The sequence below is a fragment of the Geotrypetes seraphini genome, chromosome 4, assembly GCF_902459505.1.
Source record: "Geotrypetes seraphini chromosome 4, aGeoSer1.1, whole genome shotgun sequence".
NCBI lineage: Eukaryota > Metazoa > Chordata > Amphibia > Gymnophiona > Dermophiidae > Geotrypetes > Geotrypetes seraphini.
The window spans coordinates 95,924,498-95,950,670 of record NC_047087.1 but is presented as its reverse complement, the minus strand read 5'-3'; the positions used below and the strand labels follow the sequence as shown (position 1 = coordinate 95,950,670).

At 40.2% G+C, this 26,173-nt stretch overlaps 1 protein-coding gene across 50 annotated transcripts in view; it reads right to left on the bottom strand.

Annotated features, from left to right (window-relative positions):
- Positions 1 to 26,173, bottom strand: part of ABI3BP (ABI family member 3 binding protein) — a 433,553-nt gene that overhangs the window by 291,752 nt on the left and 115,628 nt on the right. For all 50 annotated transcript variants that reach the window (XM_033942670.1, XM_033942663.1, XM_033942658.1 and 47 more), the window contains exons 4-6: positions 19,233 to 19,365; positions 7,422 to 7,603; positions 5,322 to 5,383 (exon numbers count right to left, since the gene is read on the bottom strand). In XM_033942670.1, the coding sequence (XP_033798561.1) occupies positions 5,322 to 5,383; positions 7,422 to 7,603; positions 19,233 to 19,365 (377 nt within the window). The remainder of the gene's footprint in view (positions 1 to 5,321; positions 5,384 to 7,421; positions 7,604 to 19,232; positions 19,366 to 26,173) is intronic.

Below are 26,173 nucleotides of genomic sequence, written 5' to 3'. Positions count from 1 at the left end.
CATTTTTTTTAGCACTGGCTGTGGCTAAAAACCATACTACAGTTTTGTAAAAGGGGGGAGAGGTTAGTTTGTGATTACTTATTCCATACTAGGCGAATGTGTTTTCTGTGTTCTGTTTGTATGAAAGACATGTTTTTTTTGTTAGCGTTGACTATCCTTGTTTGGCGAAATGCATCAGGCATGGTTCTTGGGAGCACCTTGAATTAACTTGATTTGAATCTTCTTATTTTCTGCCAATTTTCTTTTGTTTCATATTGGATTCTTTGGTGGACTGCTTGCCTTGTTGTTTCGTTGCAAATTAACATACATGGAGTGGAACGTACTAGAGGAGTTACAGATTTGGTTGTTTATACATACATTTGGGTTACAGTTGGTTGATGTAGAGTGAGGCAGTTGAAAGGCGTTGTAAACTTGATTATTAATATAGACTTATATTTTGGATAGTCTTACTGCTTTACAAATATTTGAACACTTTCATATATGCATGGAAAGGGTCAGAGTTAAGTTCCTGGGTAAGTAGGTGGGAAGGGAAGGAAGGGAGATTTGTTCAGAGATGTTTGGGGGTTGCATAGAAGAAAAACTGTGAACTGGTATACTAATCTTTGTTTCAAATTTTTTTAAAAAAGAAATACAAGTGGAAATAAAGAAGAAAAGAAGAAAACAGATAAATGGGGGCGGGACATGGGCAGGGTAGGGGGCAGAGCATGGGTGGGGTAGGGGCAGGGTATGGCCAGGGGGAGCCCAGTGTACTTGTATGCTTAGGGGCTCTCGAAGAATTAATCCTGCTCTAGGTATGTGATTGAGTTTATTAATAGCTTTGTTATGGTTGGGGTTTTGTTATTTTCGAGGAGGATGAATTTTGTTTTGTCAGGATTCAGTTTCATTTTATGCTCTTTCATCAATGTTGCTACTGTTTCTAGTGGTCTGTGTAGTGTGTATGTCATGAAGGGTGCTGGTTGATCAAAAGGAAGGAGAATGGTGATATCGTCTGCATAGCTACAGGTTAGAGAACAGGCTCTCTTCCATCTCATCTATATATATATACCCTACTTCCATTCTTTTTGTAAATTAAAGAGTGCCTTTTGCTCAGTGCCATTAATCATTTTCTTTTTTCTTTCTTTTTTTTAAATTCTTTATTGATTTTCTAAACTTCAAAAGTGCAATACACAAATATATATCATATAATAAGTTAATAAAAGCACATTCAACTTACAAATATGCATAACCAACCATTTTCTCACCCCACCCAATGATTATTCAATAAAACACAGAAACATAGACTATCCCAATAACCTTACCCTATTCAGATTAAAAATATCCTCCCACCCAACTCCCACCCCAGGTGGACATACTCAAAAGTCAAATTAGGACAGAAATAGCCCCCCCCCCCCTCTTTCCTGGATGTGTACAAAAATAAACCAAAACTGACTCATAATCAAAGACATGAAGTAATATATGATGTCAACGGCCCCCAAACCAGCTTAAATAAATTACTGTGCCCCAAACTATCAGCATTCATTTTTTCATATCTATAGCTGGAGCACAAATTTGCCCACCAGAAAGGAAAATTAAGGCGGTCATAGTTCTTTCACTTTTGGGTTACCATCTGCATGGCTATCCTGGTCATGACAAGAAAAAGGCGGCATTCATAACGATTCATAGGGGGTTTAACATGTAATAACGTTCTACATATGACCGCCTCATACATCAGTGGAATCGATGATTCCAATATATTGTCCTCCAAAAGTTAAGTATCAAAGGCCAGATGACAATGCTAGCATCTATTAGATTTAGAACTGTGTAACTTGTGCAACCTAACAGGGGTCCAAAAAGATCTATGTAACAGAAAAAAACATGTTTGTCTCATAGATGCTGACGCTGTAATCTAATCTAATCTAATCTAATCCTTAGGTTTGTATACCGCATCATCTCCACGTTCGTAAAGCTCGACGCGGTTTACAGTAGGAGAAATAGGAAGGAACTACAACAGAGGGTTAGAGGTAGAAGTGTGAAGAAAATTTAGAGGACTTGGGATGCCAAGATATAAGAGTTTCCTTGATTCCTAAATTGGAGGGAGACTTACATTTTTTGAGAAAAGCCAGGTTTTCAGATGTTTGCGGAAAACTTGGAGAGAGCTCAAGTTCCGAAGAGGGGAGGTAAGGTTGTTCCAGAGCTCAGTGATTTTGAAGTGAAGGGAGGTCCCTAGCTTTCCTGTGTGGGAAATGCCTTTTAGCGAGGGGAAGGATAGTTTTAATTTGTGGGAGGATCTGGTGGTATTAGGGTTTGAGGAATTCCATCTCATCCTCCAAGTCCAAATTCGTGGCCATCGAAATGCAGAAATATACTGCTTAATCTCAATGCTCCAAATGTCTCTAAGACCATTTTGGGGTTTTTTATTCAAGAAATCAGATATTAATTTATACCACCGGGCAGCCTGAAGCCCTAACGAATCCATCTGGAAGCATTGGACCTGCAAGCTGTAATAATTTTTTAGATTTTGCCAATCAGGGAACCCCTTCTGAATGGCTTGCTTCAACTGCAACCACTTATAATTTTGAGACTTTGCAATACCAAATGTTTGTTGTAGCATAAACTCAGCAGCTTCCACATGGAAATGATGATTTCACAACTTCCATGTAGAAGTGGTGCAAACTCCAGGTGTAGCCATCCCATTTTAGCAATTAAGCAGCAAGACCATGATTTTTTCCCCCCCCCATTTTGGAGGCAGAAATAAACAATAGGGGATTACAGAGAAATATTCCACTAAATTTTCATTTAAAGTTCTAGCTAACATTAGCACATTTCAAAGATCCATTTGTGCCTTTGAACTGGTGCAAACTTATATGTATATTTTCATTGTAAATCTTTAGATTTTTTTTTTTGTCTGTTATGTTACTTCAGGTTTATATTCTGCAAGTACTTATAAAAGTTCTGTGCAGATTACAAGAAAAAGATGATTGGTTGAGCAATATAGCCAGGAGTTACAAATTCATAATTACAGAAATAACACATTTGTAATTAAACTGCATTATACCTTCAGTAATACATATTTACAAAAAAAGAAAGATTTTAAGGGACTTACAGAACATTTGGTAGTTTTTGAGATCGTATAAATATAGGTAAAGAATTCCAGGATGAAACAGCTTCATACGAGAAAGAATAATCCAGTATTCTATTGGTTGCTTTCTTTTTTATGGCTGGAAAGCATCATGCAGTTAATTATGGGGATCATTTTCAAAGAGAAAAATGGCACAAACCGGCATTTGGACGTTTTAATTGCCAAAAAGGCCAAGTACTGATTTCTGAAGCTACACTTTTAGATGTATTGCAGGACATTCACCTTCCAGGGTGTCTAAATTTTAAGGGGACATGTAAGAGGCATATTTTGGTTGGGATTTGGCAGTCTTTGCACTTGGACATCTTGTAGGGATAATCAAACTTTTTTTCAAGACGTCCAGGGCGCCATTTAGACTGTTAAAATTAGACCTGTTTTAAAAGTGAATAAAGGTCAAAAAGGAACCCAAACTGACCAGATAACCACTGGAGAGATGAAAGTATGCCCCCCACCACCACCACATTCCCATAGTGGTCACTGACCCCCTCCCAGCTCCCAAAGATGCAAATGAAACAGTATCTACCTGTCTCTAGAACAGTAGCGTTTGGTATGGGAAAGCCTAGTAGAACAGCAAACAGGTGTCTTAAGTAGCCTGGAGGGTGAGCCAGTGACTCATAGAAAGGAAGACTCAAACCTATAAACCACTCTACCCACTACATTTATAGTAGAAAGCCTGAGCCCACCAAAACCTACCCAAAACCTACTATGCTGCCATATAAGTGACACCTAAAGCCATAAATGCTATTGGGGTGGTAGACAGGCAGTTATAGTAGACTTTGAGTCTTGGAGGGCTCACCAAACACTAAAAGAGGGTTCTAGTGAAATATGTACCTGGCAGTCTTTCTGTGAAGTTCACAGCAGTGCCCCCTAAGGCACCTTACTGCCCTGATGGGATGTTTTTGTGGCCAGTCCATTGAGATGCTGGCCCTCCCACATCCAAATGGACTTGATTTGGACATTTTGAACATGGGACGTTTTTGTATTTGAAAATGGCCAAAAATGTTAGATGTCCTTAGGGTACATTAAATAAAGAGAATCCACTATTCAAAATTACAATGTAAATTCATTCAAATAATCCAATAATTTAATATTTTAATTTAATAATTTAATAATGACAAAACATAAACATTAAAATATATTCCAAAACTCCTTAGGGGCCAAGAGGTCCAAATAGGTCATTCCCCCCCCAAAAAAAAATTAGACATCTAGCGGTTTCGAAAATGGATGATTCCCATCCTGACTTTTGAATGTCTTGTGGGATACATCCAAAGTCTTCTTTGTCTTGTTTGTAAAATTATTATATATGTTACTATGTAACCCATTCTGAGCTCTCTGGGGAGGACAGGCTATAAATCGAATTAAAGAAATAACCCCCTCCCTTTTACTAAACCGTGATAGCAATTATTAGCACAGGGAGCCGCGCTAAATGTTCCGCGCTGCTCCCAACTCTCATAGGAACTCTATGATCGTCAGTAGCTGCGCAGATCATTCAGCGCGGCTCCCTGTGCTAATAACCGCTATCACAGTTTAGTAAAAGGAGGGGTAAATAAATAAACTATCAAAAATGCTCCTCCACATGTTATACCAGTGGTTTCAAACTCAAACCCTTTGCAGGGCCACATTTTGGATTTGTAGGTACTTGGAGGGCCTCAGAAAAAAAATGGTTAATGTCTTATTAAAGAAATGACAATTTGGCATGAGGTAAAACTCTTTATAGTTTATAAATCTTTCCTTTTGGCTAAGTTTTAATAATAATATTGTAATTTCCAGCTAAAGGGACATATGATCAAGAAACTGTTTTATTTTACTTTTGTGATTATGATAAACATACCGAGGGCCTCAAAATAGTACCTGGTGGGTCGCATGTGGCCCCCGGGCTGCGAGTTTGAGACTACCTTTATGGAGATCACCTTTATGGAGAAGAGATAGAAAGGCAATCATATACAGAGGTGCATTATCATATAAGATTTTAAAGATGGGAGTGCCACACAGCTATCACAACCCCTTGAAATCTCTGCATGGTATGGATTTCTAAGTTTACATAACAGCTTTCAGATATCACCATTTACACGTGTATGCCATTTGTACACGTAAATGCTATTTTGTACACATGGAGATGCTTCTGAAGTAACTGCCACAGTGTCAAAAGGGACATTAAAATTGTACCAACCCATGCACTAAGTATGGCATACAGCTATTCACTTACCTGTATTAGCCCTTTAGGTATTTTGTATGTATTTTGAATTTGTCCATTTTCTTTATTTTTAGCTGCAGAGAAAGAGAAAACAAATGCAGAAAAATTACTCTTGTGCTTTTAGCATATTAACACAGGTCATAATACCTCTTATCACAATGGGAACTGTATGCAAAATATTTTATATTTTAGAAAAATATGATTTTAAAAGATTGCAGTTGAAAATAAATTGGTTCTTTATGGCAGTGGTTCCCAACCCTGTCCTGGAGGAACACCAGGCCAATCGGGTTTTCAGGCTAGCCCTAATGAATATGCATGAAGCAAATTTGCATGCCTATCACTTCCATCATATGCAAATCTCTCTCATGCATATTCATTAGGGCTAGCCTGAAAACCCGATTGGCCTGGTGTTCCTCCAGGACAGGGTTGGGAATCACTGCTTTATGGCATGGCCTTCATTTAACATGTCATTCATCAGATCCGTCCAGAAATAATTGGCTACTAATTCAAAAGTATTACAAAGGCTGTACAACCATACAATAAGCTGAAATCAAACTAGGACTGCAAGTTCATCAATGAAGGCTTATCTTCTGGGAAATATAGCATATGATCAAAGAAAATCAGGTTCAAAGAAAATCAGATCATATGTTATATTTCCTAGATGATAAGCCTTCATTGATGAACTTGCAGTCCTAGTTTGAATTCATCAGATCTGACATGCAAATAGATATTTCAGTGAAATAGAATAGAGCCCGATTGAACACAGAATCCACTGTTTCTGCAGAAACTGAATCTACAACCAAAGTTGGCTGTTCAGTTTCATCAGAAACTGAAACCATAAACTAAACTGGCTTTTCACTCTTTCCCCCTCCCAAACCCATCCCTGGCAGCAGCCCTCCTCTATCTCTCTCTCTCTCTCTGTCCCTCTATGATCACTCTCTGTCCCCCCCATCCCACCCACCACCTCTAGGCCCTCCTTGAGGAAGCCCTGGTGGTCTAGTAACCTCTTCAGGAACAAATCCCACTTGTTCCTGCTCCCAACACAATGGCTGCCCAGATTTCCTGCAGCAGACTTGTGAGACTGCAATTGGAGGTTCCAGTGGCCATTATGTGATTGAAACCAAAATGGGCAGGATCACAGGAGTTTTGGCAGCCATTACACTGGGAGCAGCGGCATGGGGCAGGAAAATGTGGGGTTCATTTCTGCTTCTGGACAGGCAACTAGACCACCAGGGCTTCCTAAGGTAAGCCTGGGGAGGGACTATGGATGGGATGGGGGAGGGGGGAAGAGTGATCATGAGGGGAGGGGGTTTCAGTCAAAAATGCACAGGCATTTTTGGTCAAAACCTGAACCTGGATTTCGGTCCAGTTTCGGTGCTGAATCCAAAACCGAAATTCACTTGACATCTAAAATAGAAGTGGGCTAGTATTATTAGTAAAGAAGCACTAGTAACTGATATTTCTTTTACCATTTTTAGCAAGCTGCTGATTTATTTCTCAATATTCAGTATACATTTGCAGGAGTCTATCAGCATAGTAACCATCACAGAAATGGCATTCAGTTTATCAACCACGTAAGTAGATCTGACATTTCCCAGGATGTCAGAGCTGTCTTATTTATCCAGCTACATGCTAGTAACTCACTGTGGCAATATTTGTTGGAAATGCATCAGTGTTTCATCACATTGACCAACTCATCTATTCCCCATGAATACTGCTTAGACTATTAGTTAATAAACATAGGGCTCCTTTTACTAAGCTGCGTTAGGGCTTTAACGCACAGAATAGCGCACGCTAGACCTTAATGCCAGCATTGAGCTGGCGTTAGTTCTAGAAGCGTAGCGCGTGGTAATTTCCTACGTGCGCTAAAAACGCTAGCGTACCTTAGTAAAAGGAGCTCATAGTCCCAAACAATCACTGTTGAATCAACCCTTGAGTTAAAGTCTCAGTTAAAATAAAGAATTATAGTACTGAATTATAGTTACTGAAGTCTCAGTTAAAATAAAGAATTATAGTATAGAATTATAGTTCCCTGCTCAGAGAATATTGCAATTTAACTCATTTGGTCAGTCTGACTCAAGTTCTCCTTTATGGATGAGTGAATGTACTTACAAGGTATACTGGTTTTGTGATTCACAGCTTTATTCCACACCCCCTCTTCTGAATTATCTTTCACTCCAAATTCATACATTGTGTTTGGTTTCAGGTTGTCTATTACTGTTTCCGATGCTGGGCAGAGCTGGAAGAGCCATTTTTTGGTTTTATCTTTTTCTCTGTAGCGAACTGTATAGAATCTGTTCAATAAAAAGAGGGGTCGGAAGGATTAATTACTTTTTTGCCCCATGGCACATACAATGTTAAGAAATAACTTTTTAAATACATTGTTAGATTTCCAGCATTTCATTTATCATACTTTATAGCCTGCCTTTATCCAAGGCAGAGTACAACCCCCCTCCCCCCCCCCCACATATATTAGAAAGATAAAAAATAATAAATCGACAAAAACAAACAGCATACAACAAAGTCTAGACCAGGGGTGTCCAACCTTTTGGCTTCTCTGGGCCGCATTGGCCCAAAAAAATGTTTTTGGGGCCGCTCAAATGTGCAAACGCTGCAGCAAGACAGAGGAGGGAGCCGGCAAGACGGTAAACACCCAGGGGCAGCAGAGGAAAACACTGCATTGCCCTCGACCGGGGCCGCACAAAATACTTCACTGGGCCACATGTGGACACCCCTGGTCTAGACTACTGCAGCATATTCATGGTCCCAAATCTGCCTGCAAAGAGGTAAATGCTCCTTCAATAATCACTTGATATATCGCTTACAATTTATCCTAAGTGGTTTGAATAATTTACATCATTTTTGGTGGGCCAAGAGTTAAGATGGATAGGCCTTCTAAAACTCCTCCCCCCCTTTGTCATGCATTCCTCCCTTTCCCCTGCCCCCTCTCTCACCTGTATCCCAGCAACTCCTCCCCCCCTTCTGACCCACTCTCCACTCTACCTTAGAACCATCACCGGCAGCAGCAGCAATGCACGTTTGCTGCATGTGCCAGCCCCAGAGGTATACCTCTGTCACATCCTGCCAGAGAAGAAATGGGAAACTGGTAGGAAGCGGTGGAGAAAAAACTGTGGGGCTGGTGCAAGAAGCAGATATGCATTGTTGCTGGCACCAGTGAAGGTGTTGAGGTAGTGTGGGAGAGGGTATTACTGGGCTGTGGGAAGGGGACAAATTCCAAATTAGAGAATAACATGGGGACAAATTTTTCCCCGACCCCATGGGAATTCATTTTTCCTGTCCTGTACTGGCGAGTTCTGTCCCTGTCCCATTCCTGCAAGTTTTGTCCTCATCTGTACAAGCCTCAAACACTTTAAAATCATAAGTGTTTGAAGCTTGTGCAGTTAAGGCAGAGCTTACAGGAATGGGGCAGGGACAGGGACAGCAACATAACTCGAGTGACGGGGTGAGGAAATTGAGTTCCTGTGGGGCTGGGGAAAAATTTGTCCCCGTGTCATTCTCTATTCCAAATCTGGGGACAGATGAGAAGAGGAGTAAGGCAGCCACCACTGAACTGTTTTGGGGCACCAAACAGGGTGAGCCTGAGCCTTGAATAGGTGGGAGTGCTCTGCCTGTCTTTTTTGACATGCAGCTCTCAGTTTACTCCAACAAATGAGAGACGCTAAAAACAGAATATAATGGACGCCTTAGCATTTAGCATGTGCTAATCTTTAGCGCGCACTAAATCGGTTAGCGTGCCTTAGTAAAAGGACCCCAGAGTTTGCAAAAAAATAAAAGAATCATTGTAAAGCCCACAGAACAACAAACAGTATTTCATGCCAGAAAGAACTGCAGTCCAAGGGGCTGCATGGAGAGACTGGCTGTTCTGCAATCATTATCAAGTCTGGCAGTCACAGTATGAGCTTTGCTTCTGGAAGAAGGAAACCATGCACAGAACATGCTAAGTTTGCTGCCAAACTTGTTTTTTAAATTTAGTTTCACTTCTTAATATTTTAATTTTATTTTTTTGAAAGGCACCAACAGTTTCCAACAACTAGGACAAATGAAATACATTAATCAGTGAATGAAAAAACCATAAAAGCTTTGATTCCTTGAGTAATTTTCTTTTATTGCATCAGGAAGCATTATTTATTTACCAAACTTCGCCATCACAAACCGAATGACACAAGAGGAAGGATATAAAAATAATTTATACCAGGAAAGAAAGCCATTCAAGCAATGCAGAAGTGAAGAGGCACCAAAAAATAAAAGGTGGAAGGAGAAGCTGGTTTCTACCCTAAAGGGTTTAAAGCCTAAGAAATATGTGAAAACACTGATCAAGGTACCTGGGTTGAATTTGAAGCTAGGAGCAGTGTCATTGTGAGTATGACAAGGACCAGAGGCTGTCACGGGTGAGGATTCTAGTGATAGGATTCTTGGAAATGGTGGATTTAGAGCTGAGAAGAAGTAGGGATGTGCTACTTTTTAAAGTGATCTAACTTTAACAAGATTTGTCATGTTATTTTATGTCAATTCCCCCTACAAATTAACATACAAAAAAAAGTCTAATTATAATATCTTGTTTTAATATCTAATTAAGGGCTCCTGTTATCAAGGCGCACTAACGCTAAATGCTAAGGCATCTATTATATTCTATGGGCGCCTTAGCACTTAGATCACTTTAATAAAAGGACCCCTAAACATCTAATTAAAATATTCTGTTATAACACTTGCTACTTAAAGAACAGCATGCTACAAAAATGTGTTGTAAGAATAAAAACTGCATGCATGAAAACCAAAATGAATGGAAAATACTTTAAAAAATGAAAGAAAAAAAATAGAGAACTGAAGTTTTTATTAAAACGAAGGGGTTTTGTAAACCAACAGAGAAAGGCATCCAAGTTGCAAAGCAATGAAGGAGGCAGCACAGGGAGTAAAACGGAAGGGGGCAGAATGTAGGGATGTTTCATGTCATTCTTAACCCAAAATGACAAGAAAAAACACAGAAAGTTTGGTTTTCGTCCTGTGTCATCCTTAGTCTACACAATTGTGACCACTGAGCAAAAAGGTACCAAAAGTGGGGTTACAAAAAATAAAGATGAAGGCTATACATTTCGGAGGGGCGGCTTTCAATGTTTTGAAAGTTGTGTGTACTATGGGACCAGTGGAATGGGACTATGTAAATTTTTTTCATAACTTTAATGTTTGATAGCTTAAAAACTGCAGGAACCTTGTGCAATGCTATTGTATACAATTTTGAACTTTGAGAACATCACGGTTTTAAATGATCCGTTAAGCTTTGGTGCCTAGACAGAATCAGAAAAGTTTTGAAAAGAACTATTGGGAGGTTTTTTTTGGCCCATGAAGCTGATCTAAGGCCTTTTTTATCTGTAGGTGGATGTGTGCTTGTGATTGAAAGTTTAAAGAGACAGTAGTGTCACTAGGCTAGCTGTAAAAGGTAGATGTAAAAGGTAGTCTATATATGAGTTAGAAAAGGATAAATGGTATTGTAAACTGACATTCTCCAGAATAAAACATGATTTCAGTTACCACAACATTGACTGGTTAAATGTTACATCAGGGAGGGCTAGGGAGGTAAAATTCCTAGACGTCATAAATGACTGCTTCTTGGAGCAACTGGTCTAGGAACCGAAAAGAGGGAAGCTATTTTAGATTTGGTCCTTAGTGGAATGCAAGGCAGAATACAGGAGTTAACTATGTTGGGTCCACTTGGAAAGTTATCATAACGTGTTTAAATATGAGCTGATACCCGGAGTGACATCACGAAAGAAATCTACATTTAATTTTCAAAAGGATGACTATGATAAAATGAGGAAAATGGTTAAAAAGAAGCTAAAAGGATCAGTTGCAAAGGTTATGACTGTAAACCAGGTGTGAATGTTATTTAAAAATACCATCCTGGAAGCCCAGACTAGATGTAATCCAAAATTACACTCTGCAATCAATGGAACCTTATGGGTTAAATAGTACCATCAAATGGCAAGCATTTTATTATGAACTAATGAACCCTTTAAATCCTCCTTCTGTGCTAATGGAAGCTGCGTAAGAACTTTGGGACTATGAAATATTGCAAATAGGACATGTTCAGATGCATCTAGAGGATGTAGGTGCTCTCTTGGGAACTGTGATTAGGAGTGGAGAGCACTGAAGATTTAAAGCACAGCCCCGTGAGAGGATTACAAATGGTCTGTGGGGTGTGAAATATACATCACGGTTTTTTTCTCTGGAAGGACGTCTCTATACTGTGCAGCTAAGTACTTGGCTTGTTTGTGTGTATGTTTTGTGATGTTTATGTTTTTTGTATTACCACACTTCTAAATACTGGGTTGTATAGAGCTTTATGCTAGGTAATATTCTACAACCGGTTGCATCACAGTTTTTTTTCTCCTGGTAGAGTTCTTTCTGTGGTTGCCACTGGCTGTAAGAGGAACCGATGATTGAAGCTGATCATTTTATTGTCACATATGAGTGAGCGAACTGTGTAGCTTAGAAGGGAAGGGAAGAGTGTGGCACAGTGGTTAAAGCTACAGCCTCAGCACCCTGAGGTTGTAGGTTCAAACCTACACTGCTCCCTGTGACCCTGGGCAAATCACCCCATTGCCCCAGGTACATTAGATAGATTGTGAGTCCGCCAGGACAGATAGGGTAAAATGCTTGAGTACCTGAATAAATTAATTTAAATCATTCTGAGCTCTTCTGGAAGAATGGTATAGAAAACTGAATAAATAAATCTTGACTGGTAAGTTGAATACGGTCAACAATACACCATGTATCATCCCCATCATATTTGTCTGCCTAAATAGTTGGCATAGTGGTGACTTCACAACCAGCATTTAAGCATGGGTGACCTGGGCCTACATGGTGACAAGGCTCTGGTCATCTTGTTGGGCAGATTGGATGGATCATAAAGGTCTTTTTCTGCCATAATTTACTGTGTTAATGTATTGTTTTATTTCTGATCCCTATCCCCACCCAATTCACTTTCACTGGGCTTTCACTCTCTCAAATTAACCAATCTATGAGGATCAGGATAGGGGGGTACTTCACAGTGGGAAACTGACAAGGAAGTGAAGGAAACAAGCTAGCGGTGGAACTTTTATTATATATTGTTTATTGTGAGCTTCTATACCACTACTAATGACTGGAAAGTCAATTCAGAGTGGTTTACATGAGCTTCTGTAAAAGGTGTTATAATACTTGAGCTTCTGTAGAGTTACAAAGAGCTTCTATGAGGTGTTACAATACATGGGCTCTATACAGAATTACAGGAGCTTATGTAGCGGTGTTACAATACAGAGTTATTAATACCGGCATAATCAATCATCCTACTTATATAGCTGACACATCGATTGTCCTACTTATATGCATATGTTCATACCAAATTACATTACATTACATTACTGATTTCTATTCCGCCTCAACCTTGCAGTTCTGGGCGGATTACAAAAGAGACAACTGGACATTTACAGGATAATTACAGAGAGAATTCTGGTCATTTCCAGGAGAAGTTACAAGAATAATGGAGCTGTATATTTCAAGAGCTACAAGATGCTGTACAAATAGGAAATAGTGCAGATCCAGTCCTACCAATATTTACATCTAATATTAGGTTTACTATTGCAACTAAGTACACAATATTTACTGTATCGTGTTTTATGTTTATTTTTCAAGTATTATCTTCCTTAGAGTCTAGTTTCCTGAACTTCAGCCCTTGGTTTATTTATATCCTATTGTGTTCTTCCTATCGAGTATTTGGCATTTAATTTAGAATGAGGAGTTGAAATGACAATTTTTTTTTTTTAATTCTTTCATTTCAAAACCACAGCTGAATGGGAAATAGGGAATGTCAACAATCTTTCCTATTTTGTTTGAAATAAAAGTACATTCCCATTGAGAAGATCAATTCAGCTCTTTGCTTATTTTATATCTTAGTTTCAGCCAAGAAACTCTTTTCCATTCCTCTAAAGTATATTGTGCTTTCCCAAACATTCTTTTCACTTTTGTTAAACATCTTCACTCCTCTGTGATCCAGTTACCCAGATGTTTATATTCTATAAATTCTTCTAGTTTCATTCTTTCAATAAATATTTCTACAATGCTGGAATTCTTTTTGCTGGCAATCCCAATTTTCATCTACTTGGCATTTAATGCTTACTCCACAGACTTTACAGGTGGCCCAATCAATCATTCCGAGACTGTGGAAGAACTATAAGATGCTGTTCAAATGGAAACTAGAAATAAAGCAAGAGAAAATTATTTTTATGAAAAAATATGCAGCCTTTTTAAAATAGAAGTCTGCGACTAAAGAATCACCAACAAAATCCACAGAAAATCAAGGGAAAACCAAAGAGCAAAACTGTGGATACGAAGTACTTGATGTCAGAGTTTATTATTTCCCAAAATGACACCAAAAAATGGAAGTCAAAATTACAAAGATCACACAATAAATGAGTGACTAACTGGGATAATCTGCAACTGGGAGATCGGTAACATAAAGTGTGGAGAAAAAAGAGTCAGATACAAATTATTTCTTCACAAACACTTCAAGCCAATATCAATCCATACAGTTAAAACAATGACACAAATCAATGAATTGTGGTACGGACCCAATGCGGTCCGTGTTTCAGCTCTGAATGCCTTCTTCAGGGGTTCGGTTTTCGGTTATTGTATGCTCTAAGCATACAATGGTGTGTGATTAGAAGCAGTGCCAAACTTGAGGTAAGAAGATTGCTCATATAGCACTTGTGGAAAATAGACCTTGACTTGAGGTAGATCAAAAGACTCCATCGATAGGACCATTAATAATTTAGGCCCCCTTTTATCAAGCCATGTAAGGGTTTTTTTTAAATCTCAGGCCACTACGCTAAAAGCTTCGATGCTCATAGAATTTCTGTGATAAAAAACCCTTGATAAAAGGAGGCCTTACAGAATGATTCAAAATGAGGGATTTCATCTTCCAAGTAATCACAAATACTGCATTGGATAAAAACAGTAATGGTTAAGGGAACTGAGGGGTTTGTCGACTAAGGAGTACTACTAAATTTAGCAAGCATTAAAAATTAGCACGCGTTAAATGTCCTGTAGCCCACAGGAATAGAATGGGCTACAGATCATTTAAGGCCCTTTTACAAGCCACAGTAGCGATTACTGCAAAGCAAATGCAACACAACCCATCCATTTCCTATGGGCTGCGTCACATTTGCCACACTGGGACTCATTATTGTGGCTATGTACGAGAACGGACCCTTAATGCATGCTAATCTTTAACATGCACTAACCCCCCTTTTACTAAGTCACGGTAGAGGTTTCTACCGTGACCCAGAGCACTAAATGCTCCAATGCTGCTCTGACGCTCATAGAATTCCTATGAGCATGGTGGCATTTAGCACTTGGGGCCATGGTAGAAACCTGTACTACAGCTTAGTTAAAAAAGGGTCTAAATTAATTAGCGCACCTTAATAGAGTGACCCCCCCCCCCTAATACAGCTAGCATAAGATGTGCCTGACTAAAATGTATTCATTTAGCTCTAAAAATGTATATTCCATTACCAAATAGGAAATTGTCTTAAGTGGATTACTTGAAAACACTAAATGCAGAGCACCCATTCTATTCCTATTGGAGTGCAGCTCGATAAAAGGGGGAGGGGGTTAAATTAAGCATACATCCATTAATCATATTGGGCCCGATATTCAGAGCTATTTAGCCAACTGGAAATGACTCCCGGGTGGCTAAATAGCACATAGCCGGCTATATGGTGATATGCAGTGGGAGATAGTCGGCTATCTCGCTCTGAATATCCAGATAGAGCCGCCTAAAAGGGTGGTATATATTTGGCCATTAAGACTTAACTGGCTAGCCGCTGAATACTGGCCTAGCCAGCTGTGTCTCGGCTGGCCACAAATAGACTGGAAATTCAATGATGGTCACCAGCATTGAATTTCCCATATCATCATAGACTGCAGGAGATCACCGGCGATCTCCCGTGGTTTCAATATTAGGGAGATTGAAAATACAATACAATATAGTACAATATTAATAAAACGTATACTGTACAGTATTTTGCAAATTACCCATTTGGGTCTGAAGTGTCTCTAGACATATCTTGGAACTGCAGTAAATTCTAAGTAGCAATCATTAACCTCAAACCTATGCACTAAAGGATTTCCTAAACAAAAATATTTTCCATTTTTTTCCAGAAAGCCATATAATCATTTGGGTGTCCTGTATGAGCTTAAATTGGCATATTGTGTGCTGTGCTGATGTGCCCCATGGTACGTTGTACATGTGCATGAACTACTTCTGCACTATAAAATATTTTGCATTTTTTAGCCAAAGGTTTTGTTTGAGGGTAGAGAGTGAGCATTTCTGTGCTAATCAGTTTGCTGTGCACTAACTAATTAGCACAGGTTTAGCCTAAGTTAGGCACCTAACTTAATTTATATATCGGCTTCAATTATGAGCTTGAATAAGCTCATAACTGAAAAAACTAAAAATTAATTGGGTGAAAGGGGCCTATCTTCTTAGACATGATTCTACATAAGATGGGAACATATCTTATGGCACCTAATTCCAAAGTAGGCAAGTTTAGGGGCAGAGAAGGACTTAGGCGCCATTAGGCGTGATTTTCTTATGTACTTAGGCACTTCTCTTTGCGAAGTTGCAGCTGCTGGTTCCTGCACGTGGCTCATGGCTGACCCAGAACCTTCCCTCTGATCTGAGGGAAGGCTTCCGGGTCAGCCACGAGCCTCATGCTGGAACCAGCAGTCACAGCTTTGCAAAGAGAAATGCCACTGGGAGGAGAGAGCCAGCCAGAGGAGGTAAACACCTGTCAGAGGCACAAAGGGTCAGGCTGCTGGGTCAGCCACGAGCTGCGGCTTTGCAAAGAGAACTGTGATGGAAGGAGGGAGCCTGCCAGAGGAGACAAACACCCGCGGGAGGCACAAATTTGGGATGCAGAATGGAGGGAAAGACAAAGAGAGGTGCGCTGGGACCTGGAAGGGAGGTGAAAGGGGTGCGTTGACACAGGAGGGGAGAGGCAGAACCCCAGTTTATAAATACGAGTTTGATGTAAGTTGAGCATTTTTAAACTGGAGGATGCCTGTACTGCGTTGGAAGTGTACCATATATTGTGGGACTCTGTGGAAGTGAAAAATATTGGAAGCACGTCCTGGAAACATTGGTGGAGATAATGGGGTGTAGGTTAAAAAATACATCCCTCTTTATGTTTACTGTTTAAAAATGTTATCAAGGATCAAGTAGGGGAGACTGTGATCATCTTATGATACAGGCTGGAGCACCTGACAAAGAAATGATTAGAAAATTTTTAGAAATCTGCAGAATTGCTATTGTAATCTGTTTTTGTTCATCATTATTTATTGTTATTTGAATTTTTTTTTAAAAAAACTTATTGAACTACAAAAAAAAGAAATCTGCAGAATAGGCAGGATTTTGGCAATTCAGCATCAGGAGGTTTATAGATATTTGAAAAGATGATTACCTTTGTCAGTATGGAAGAAAATCCAGGAAAGGCAGAAAGTTGTTTATGATTGACTTGAATACCAAAGGAAAATTAGGAACTGCTACCAAGACTAAGGACTTTGCAATTTTAATGGCAGAAGCCCTAGGGAGAGGGGAAGGGGAGGGAGAGGGATACGAGCCGGGGAATGGGATGAGATAAAGTTTTATGGTCTTTGCTGCTGATGGAAGCAACTTTGTTTTATTTCTTTAATTGTTTTATCATATTTAAAAGTGCCAAAAAGGAATAACTGGGGATTGGCCTTAAAATACCTCAAAGATAAGACCGATTAATTTAAATGTTGACCTGGCTTCCACAGGCAGCCAAGTAATTTTTGTAATAGTGGAATAACCTTATTAAACTTTCTTGCATGACACTTTAGTCTGTCTGTAGAGGTTGTAATGTAGCCTGTTGGTAATTAACTTATTTTAACCCACATAAAAACTATTACAGTAGTCTATATATGCTTGAACTAATATTTTCAGGAGATACTGTTGGAAATAGTATCCAATCCTATGCATTTGCCTTAATTTCCTAAAGGCGCTTTTTATTAGAGCATTGACCTGAAGCTTCATAATGCTGTAACTTCGCTGTAAATGTACAGTCTCTTAACCTGTAAACCGCTCTGAACTGATTTGTGGTATTGCGGTATACAAAAATAAAGTTATTATTATTATTATTATTATTAAAGGGTCAAAATAAACTCCCAAAGTCAATAGTAACTAAAGTATATTTACCAGTAAATACTATAACCATGTAATTATTTTGTTTTAAATATATATCACCACTGTTTAAGCAAAGATTGTTACTATGGTAAGATCATCGCATGGGGGTGGACAAAAGCACAGCAACTGGCTTGGGCACCAAATTCAGAAGGAGGTACCATATCACACTTTGAGTAAGTTCATAAGCATGTAAATTTGAAAGGAGGTACCAATAACAACTCTTGCCTGAGGCACTGCTTTGTATGTGGGCATGCTAATTTTCATATCACTTTATTGCTGAAGACCAAAGCTAAAGATGCATAGGGGGGCATAATCAAAACATGCGTCTAAGTCCAATTTCGGCTATTGTTCGTCCAACCTACTAGGGTGTCTATCTTTATATCACATTTTTGACCAAAATTTTGTCCAAGTCCCAAATGCCCAGAACAAGACCATTTGGATATGGGAGGGCCCAAACCTGTAATGGACTGGCCAGACATAGCAACAGAGCAGTGGGGCACCTTACAGAGCACTGCTGTGAACTTCACAAAAAGGGTGCCAGATAAACATTTCACTAGAACTCCCTTATAAGGTTATGGCTGCAGGTGGCACCTATACGGCAGTAGAATAGATGTGTGTGTGTGGGGGGGGGGGGGGGGGGTTAGTGGGCGCACATGTTCCACCATAAATGAAGTGGTTAGTGTGGCTTATGGGCCTGGGTCCTCCTCTCTATGGTTCACTAGCCCACACCCAGGCTATTTAGCTCTACTAGGCTTTCTTATACCATGTGCTGATGTTCTGTAGACAGGTATGTACTTTTTTATTCTGATCTTTGTGTAGGTATGAGGAGGTCAGTGAACACTGGGGGAGTGTGTGAGGGTCTTTACTTTGTCTCTGCAGTGTTTATCTGGTCACTATGGGTACTTTTTTGGCACTTATACCTGTTTTTACATCATCTAACTCACAACGTTTAAGTTTCATTCAGGATGTCTAGTAAAACATTCGATTATCTCTGCAGGACAACTAAGTCTAGATCGGCCCCCATCCCGCCCAAATAATAATAATAATAATAGCTTTATTTATATCCCGTCAGTTCCAGACGGTTTACAACAAGAGACTACATGAATGCAGCTAAGTTGTATTATGAGCATGAAGTAGGAGGAAACAGACAGGCGTGTAACGTAGTTATATATAGCAGTAGCATGCCAGAAGACATAGAGGAAAAACAATTAATGAAGTTAAACAAATTTGTCCAACAAATGGGTTTTCAGTGATCGTCTTCTGATTGTCCTAACCACTCCTCCAGATATGCCCCTTTAAGCTCTGGGCACACAGCAGCATTCAGAGGCATAAAAAGTCCCGCGACACGTCCAGAAAGATGATTTAAATATCAGCACTTGGATAACCTGTCTTTTAGGTCATCCAAGTGCCAACTTGGTCAGGTTTTTAGATGTATTTAAGTTTTGATTATGAGCCCCATAGACTTTCCAGAAGCTATCTTATATTTGGAGAGGTTCCAGCAGCATCCTGATCAGGGGCAATGGAAAATCTTTTTAGTTGGAGAGTCAAACACACCAGCCCAACTCCCAAGTTCTGTTGTAGCTGATGTTGTGTAGGCAAAATACAGGTGGGGTCATGGCCCCTGTGGACACGCCACTCTGCTGCCTATGTTCCTGGTTTCTTACCTGTCACTGGGACAATTATTCATTACAGCCCAATCATGTTGTGGATTTACGAGGACACCCCATGACAGGAAGACAGACGTTGGCGATAAGGTTCCAACCACAACTTGCAGAGGCTTCTGACTGTTTTTTTTACCTGGGTAAGAATTATAAAAATATAATATGTTAATTAAAAAAAAAAAAATGCAATTTGTGCATGGATAGTGAGTGAGGAAAGAAGAAACTATTTTCAGCTTGTAGTGGAGTTGGAAATGTGAGCCCTCTTACCCCACAGAGTCAAGTCATTGCACAGTACTACTAAAGATTTGCCTCCAGATGTTTTCATTCTCTTCTGCTACTGTAGAGAATTCAGCGATTATATGAAGTTCTCATAAACTTTTATGTTTTCAAGTAGCTAGGCCCTCATTTTAGAAGAACCATTTGTAAATAGCAATATTTCCATGGTATGGGGGATGGTAGGAGCAGGCTAACACATCAACACCAACACAGATTCCTCATTTTACAAGGGAAATCCAAGTAGATGGAAAAAGATTACACATCAGAACTCATCCTGCCCCCAGGTAGGCACAATGCCTGCCTGGAGGTGTAAATGCCAAGATATAGCCTCTCAACAGTGATCCTCTTAGTCCTCAATAAAGGTATCTGATCCTATCCCAGCCCCTCCTCTCACATAGCTTACTGAGTACCCCACCCCCACTGACCTGGAATGAAGCCTGTCTCCCAAGCACAATGGAACCCCCCCCTCCCTCAAATCCCTTCCCTTGAACCCATCCCTGGCCTTAACTGAGGGTCCCTGGTGCCTACTGTGATCTCCCAATTTTCCCTGTTTATCTTGGACCCAGGTTCAAAGTGCCAGCATTGACCTCAATTGTAATCTTGCAATATTACTGCTAGAGTTCCGACTGTCAATGCCCTCTGTATTCTTATATGGTTTCATTAATGAAATGTTTTGTAAGCAATGAAATTTCCTAACATTTGCAATTAATGACAAACTTCTTAGCAGTTATCTATAGTCATTGTACTAAAAGACTTTACATGTTTTAATGTCAGCTCAAACCCCCCTAAAGAAAATGGCACCAAGAACCTCATAGAATGAGACAATGAGATTCTCTTTATTAATTAACCTGACTGGGGTCATGTTTCAGTGCAAATACCTATGTCAGGGGTCAATAGGGATTAGACCTTCAATACAACAGAAACATCTGAAGTAAATAAACATTAAAATGGGATTACAATCATGGTGCTTGACGTCGGGGGAGGTGGCTGAGACATCGGTGTTCTGGCGATCATGGTCTGGCCATAAGGAGGGAGGCGCTTCGCATCGGAGGAGGAGGTGGCCTGTGGAGGTTTCAGCTGGAAGTGGGGTGAGAGGGGCAGTCGAGGTGGCAATGATTCCTGCTCTTCAGCTGCTTCCAGCAGTGGCAGTGGTATGCTTTCCTCCCCGGACAGTGCCGAGTCAAGGCTTGTGTGCTGATCGAGAGCTTCACGTTGGGGGATGTGGCCTATGAAGACATCAGTGATTCCTTCTTGCCAGATTTTGCTTTAACTTTGTATGGCTTGACATCAGAGGACCTACCATGGCCTGTCTGGTATTCCAGCTCTCCTCGGCATGATGGATCCAGCCGTTGGGACCCTCCTGCCTCTTCTACCTCACCTTCGTCTCAGCTATTGTGTCCTGCTATTGCCTTGCATAGGACTGAGCCTTATTTTTAAATTTCTAATTTGTTTAAAAATTTACTTTATTTACTGCTTCAAAGGCCTGTTGGCCTGTCCCTGAGCTGGAGGATTGGGAACTGGAGTTGGCTGGTTAGATGTTGGAGAGGCTGTGGAGGGAGAGCCCGCGAATGTTGTGTGCTGTGCCCCTGTAGTCGGTGGATCAGCTGTGCCTGCCTCCTCCTTTCTACCTGCAATCTTAGGCCATTAGCCCTTGCCCACGGTTGGGATCTAGAGATCATCTTCGGCTAGTGATAGACTATCATCGAGGGTTCTTCTCGGCCATTGTATCCTACTGTTGCCTTACACTGATTAGAGCCCAATTGGACTTCTATTCTGTCTTGCTTGGACTGCTTTGGGTCTTTGAGATTTCTGACTTACTTTAATGTTATTCTTTTATTTTTTTTATTATTTGAATTGTTAGATCTTTACTCTTTAATTATTGTTTTCTCAGATACTTTAGCTAGATTGTGAGCCTTCGGGACAGTTATGGAATTTCCAAGTACCTAATTTTATTTTATTGTAACCCTTTCTGGGCTATAAACATGAACAAATAAATAATAAATAAATCTTGTGTACTCAGTTGAGCTGAAAGTTCGACAGTGTCTGACAACCACACCAAAGAACACCTCAACTCAGTTAACCTATTGTTGAGTTTAGCTATGGTTTCTTCAGGAGAATATATGAAACATGTAGGGCTATGCATTCGTTCAAAACTATGTCGGGGATGTCATTTTCAGTCCAAAATGACAGGAAAAGAAACATTTCAGGTTTTGTCCTATATTATGAAGAGGTATGCACTATTTGTGAAGAATGAGTATTACTCAAAGAAAGTACGCAATCTTATTGCTCCCTCCCAACCAAAATTTTTAAAACTAAACCAAACAAAATCTCCTACAAATGAAATGATATGGGAAACTAAATGGAATGAAAAGTTTTACCCTGCACATCCCTAATGAGATATTCAGTTTTGAGATTAAGTGATCCTAAACTCTCTGAACAACCTTTCAGTGGTGCAATCCTTATTACCGTAATTTTCTGTCTTGATTATTTTAATGGCTGAATCTCCTGGGGAGACTCCTATATAAACTTTGGGTAGTTCAAAATTTCACAGCATGGCTTATTTTTGGCTGTATGCATAAAACTGAGTGGTGAACCTCATGGGTGGAGAACAGTCAGAAAAAGAAGTAAGGTTCAATGAACAGGTGAAACCCAGGATGTGCAAAGTCAATTTATTAGCAGCAATCAAGGAAAGGTATAACAGTTGAATCAAATGGATTTGACATGGCCATGTTTCAGCGATTGTGTCTGTATCAGGAATCAACCAATTTGTCCTTTGGGTCTGTATAACATGGATAAAGTCCTTGAAAATTGGAATAAGAGCAAATATCAAAGTGCCTGATCCTTAGGCTGGATTTGAAGACAGATTTATGAGTTAAAAAGCCATCTGTTCTATCTACATTACCAACTTTGCTCCTGGAAGGGGAAAACTACATCCTAAGGATCACATCTTGGGTTTCACCTTGTTATTGGACTTCACTTCTTTTTCTGACTTACCATATACTTGAATATAAACCTCTCTGAGTATAAACAGAGATAATAGTTCCTCCCCCCCAAAGGGGGAAAACTATTAATTTGAATAGAAACTGGACAGTTTACATTCAAGTGAATGGTAACTCTCCCCCCAACCTGATGAAGGGCATTTCTTCTTCCACACAGTTACTGGCATTTTTCTTCCTCCAACCCTCTCTAACTCTACCGCTGCTACTGCTTATCACTTATATAGCGCTGAAAGGCCCATGCAGCACAGTACATTTTGACATTTATAGACGATCCCTGCTTGGAAGAGCTTACAATCTAACTTGGACAGACATTACATATAGGGTTGGGGATGCAGAGCCCAAGGTAAGAGGAGTTAGCGATGCTTTTCTTCTTCCACCTCCCTCCTGCCATATTTGGTTTTTGTTCTCTCCTGCTACCATCTTTAATTTATTGTATTATTTGATAAAGATTTCAGCCATTGTAAAGCTTTCTCCCCCCTCAATTGAGGTCTAAAGATACAAACCAGTAATAATTCACATTTGGGTTTAATGACTTTGCCGTATGAGAAAGAAAAATTTTGTTCTGTTTTTGTATTTCAATTGTATATTTTTATTATTACCTATTGTCTCATTTTAATGTATGTACTGAGTTGTATTATTTTCTTGTTTTGACAAATATTATGTCAATACTATAAAATGAAAATAAAGAATTAAAAAAAAAAAAAAAAGAGCCAAATGCAAGGACTTGGTCTTCCAAAGAAAGAATAGTTCTACATCAAAACTGAGTAGCTTGGAAAACATCTGGAAACATCTGTATCCTCTGGCTACAAAATGAAAGCTGCTTCACTTTGAAATATGCAAGCAGTAGTTATATTGTTTCAAGCTCTGATGTCAGTAAAACCAACAGAGTAGAACAGGTGGTTATATCTCCTGGGAGATCCCCTAAAAAGCTGACAAATCCAAATTCTACACAGGATTTAACACATCCATTCCATCTTCCTGTTCTGATTCTGTTGCTATGTTACCTGATACATATTTTGAAAACACCTATCCCCTTGCCCGCAAACTAGAATAGGGGGAACAATTTTCTTTAAATGGATCTAATTGTTTAACTGAGGAGTTAGCTGGTTAGATTTCTGTTTTGGTGGGGCCTATACCTGAACTAACATACATATCTTGTCTCTCTTCAATAGATTGACAAGATCTCCACCAAACCAGGCTCCTCAGTAGCCCGTGACAACTCATTCTCTGCTAAAGTCCCTCCTCCTGCCACAATGAAGCAATATTTTAAAGGTTCATTTTAGCTCCATTCATTTAAAATTTTTATCCTTTTAAACCCTACCATCCTGTAGCAAGCACATGCAAGGCCCTGCCCTTCACGCATGGAATCTCCCTGGTGAATTTACATTACCAACTTACTCTTCTTTTAATCTTATGAGACTTGCCACCACTATTTCACAGATCTCACTGATCTGCCTTGTACCATTATATCCAGGACAATTCTCACTTACTTATCACTCCTTCACCTCCCCAATGACCCCTGTATAACATTTCCTCTTCCTTCTACTGACCTTCCCCATCTCCTCTCCCCATTCTGAACCACTTAACCCCCTACCACCAAATCACTCACTTTTCAACTTTACCAGCTCACCCTTCCTCTTGTCCTCCGCCCTTTTCTCAGTCCTACAAAAAAAACCCTTCTTCCTCACATTCAGACATCTCCACTCTACCTATATATACCTTGACCACAGTGTAGCCCCTGTGCCTCTCCCACACTAACTCATATTCTCCTACTTCTTCTCTTGCTGTCTGCTGGAGACATCAATCCTAACCCCGGTCCTCCCAATCAGCCCTCACACTACTCATAGGAATCACAACACAATGTAACCAATCTTATTTCTGCTCCTCTCTACCCCGTTCCTCCCTGCCCTTTTCATGCGCCCTGTGGAATGTCCATTCTATCTCCAACACACTTACATTCATCCATGACCCCTTTATCTCTAGAAAGCTCGACCTGTTAGCGCTAACTGAAACCTGGATCTGCCCTGAAGACACTGCTTCAGCTGCTACCCTGTGTCATGGAGGGTACTCATACACATCTTGCCAAGATGGTCATGGAGGTGGTGCTGAACTCTTACTCTCACCATCTTGTAAATATCAACCCCTTCTCCAGCCTCAATCTCACTGTTCTCCTTCCTTTAAAGTTCACTCCATCCGTCTATTTGCTCCTCTACTTCTCAGAGTAGCAGTCATTTACCTACCCCGTGATATATCCTTCTCCTCCTTCCTCAATAACTTTGACTCATGACTCTCCTTTCTCGAATCCTCATCTCCCTCTATTATCCCTGGCAACTTCAACATCCATGCCGATGACTTCTCTGACTCCTATACATCTAGGTTTCTCACTCTAACGTCCTCAATCTTCAGCTGTGCTCCACCACCCCTACACACCAGAAAGGCCATTGCCTTGACCATGTCCTCTCCTCTCCTCTAAATGCTCTTTCACCGAATTCTGCACTTCGACTCTTATCATCTCTGACCTTCACAAATCATCACCCTCTCCCCCAAACCTAGCTATTCACTACCCATACATTTAGGAACCTTCAGGCTATTGACATGCTTTCCACCACTGTCTCATCCCTTCTTTCAACTACTATGTCGCACAAGTTTATCAATGAAGCTGTCCTCTCCTATAACTCCATTCTCTCTTCTTCTATTGATACCCTCACCCCTCCCCTTTTATGTCCTGTAAGACATGCCAAACCCCAGCCCTGGTTGAACCCCAAGATCTGTGACCTGCACTCCTATGCCCATGTTGCTGAACGTCTTTGGCTTAAATCTCACACCCATGCCGACTTCATACACTTCAAATTCATTCCAATCTACCCTCTCACTTGCCAAACAAGAATCCTACAACCATTTAACCAACTCTCTTCATGCCAACCCTTATTTTCTTGCCACACTCAACTCTATTCAAAGTACTCCTGCCTCCTATCCCCTCCTCATTTTCCCCTCAGACAATGGCAGAGTTCTTCTACGACAAAATTTACAAGATCCACCTTGAATTGTCAACTATATCGCCTCTCCAGCTGTCCACTCTGCCAAATTCCCTTCAAAAGCCCCTGCCACCTTTTCTTCCTTTTCGGAAGTCACAGAAGAGGAAACTCCTCATCTTCTCTCCTTCTCCAACCCATCACCTGTTCTAGTGATCCAATTCCTACCCACCTACTTGGAGCTATTGCACCCACTGTCATTCCTCCAATCTGTCACATCCTCAACCTATCACTCTCCACTACAACAATTCCTGATGTCTTCAAACATGCCATAGTTACACCTCTTCTTAAAAAAAACTCACTAGACACACATCTCCCTCCAACTATCGCTCCATTTCCCTCCTCCCCTACATATCCAAACTACTCGAACATGCGTTCTTTTGATATATTAAGAGGAAACGACCCGTGAAGGAAGTGGTGGGGCTGTTGGATGACAATGGAATAAAGAAAGTGCTAAAGGAGGATAAAGCCATTGCCGACAAACTGAACACATTTTTTGCGTCTGTATTTATCAAAGAGGATATATGCAACATACCGGAAGCCGACAGGCTATATGCAGGAAATGAAGACAGGAAACTGACAGGGTTAATGGTCAGTCTAGAAGAGGTATGCAGGCAGATTGATAGGCTTACAAATG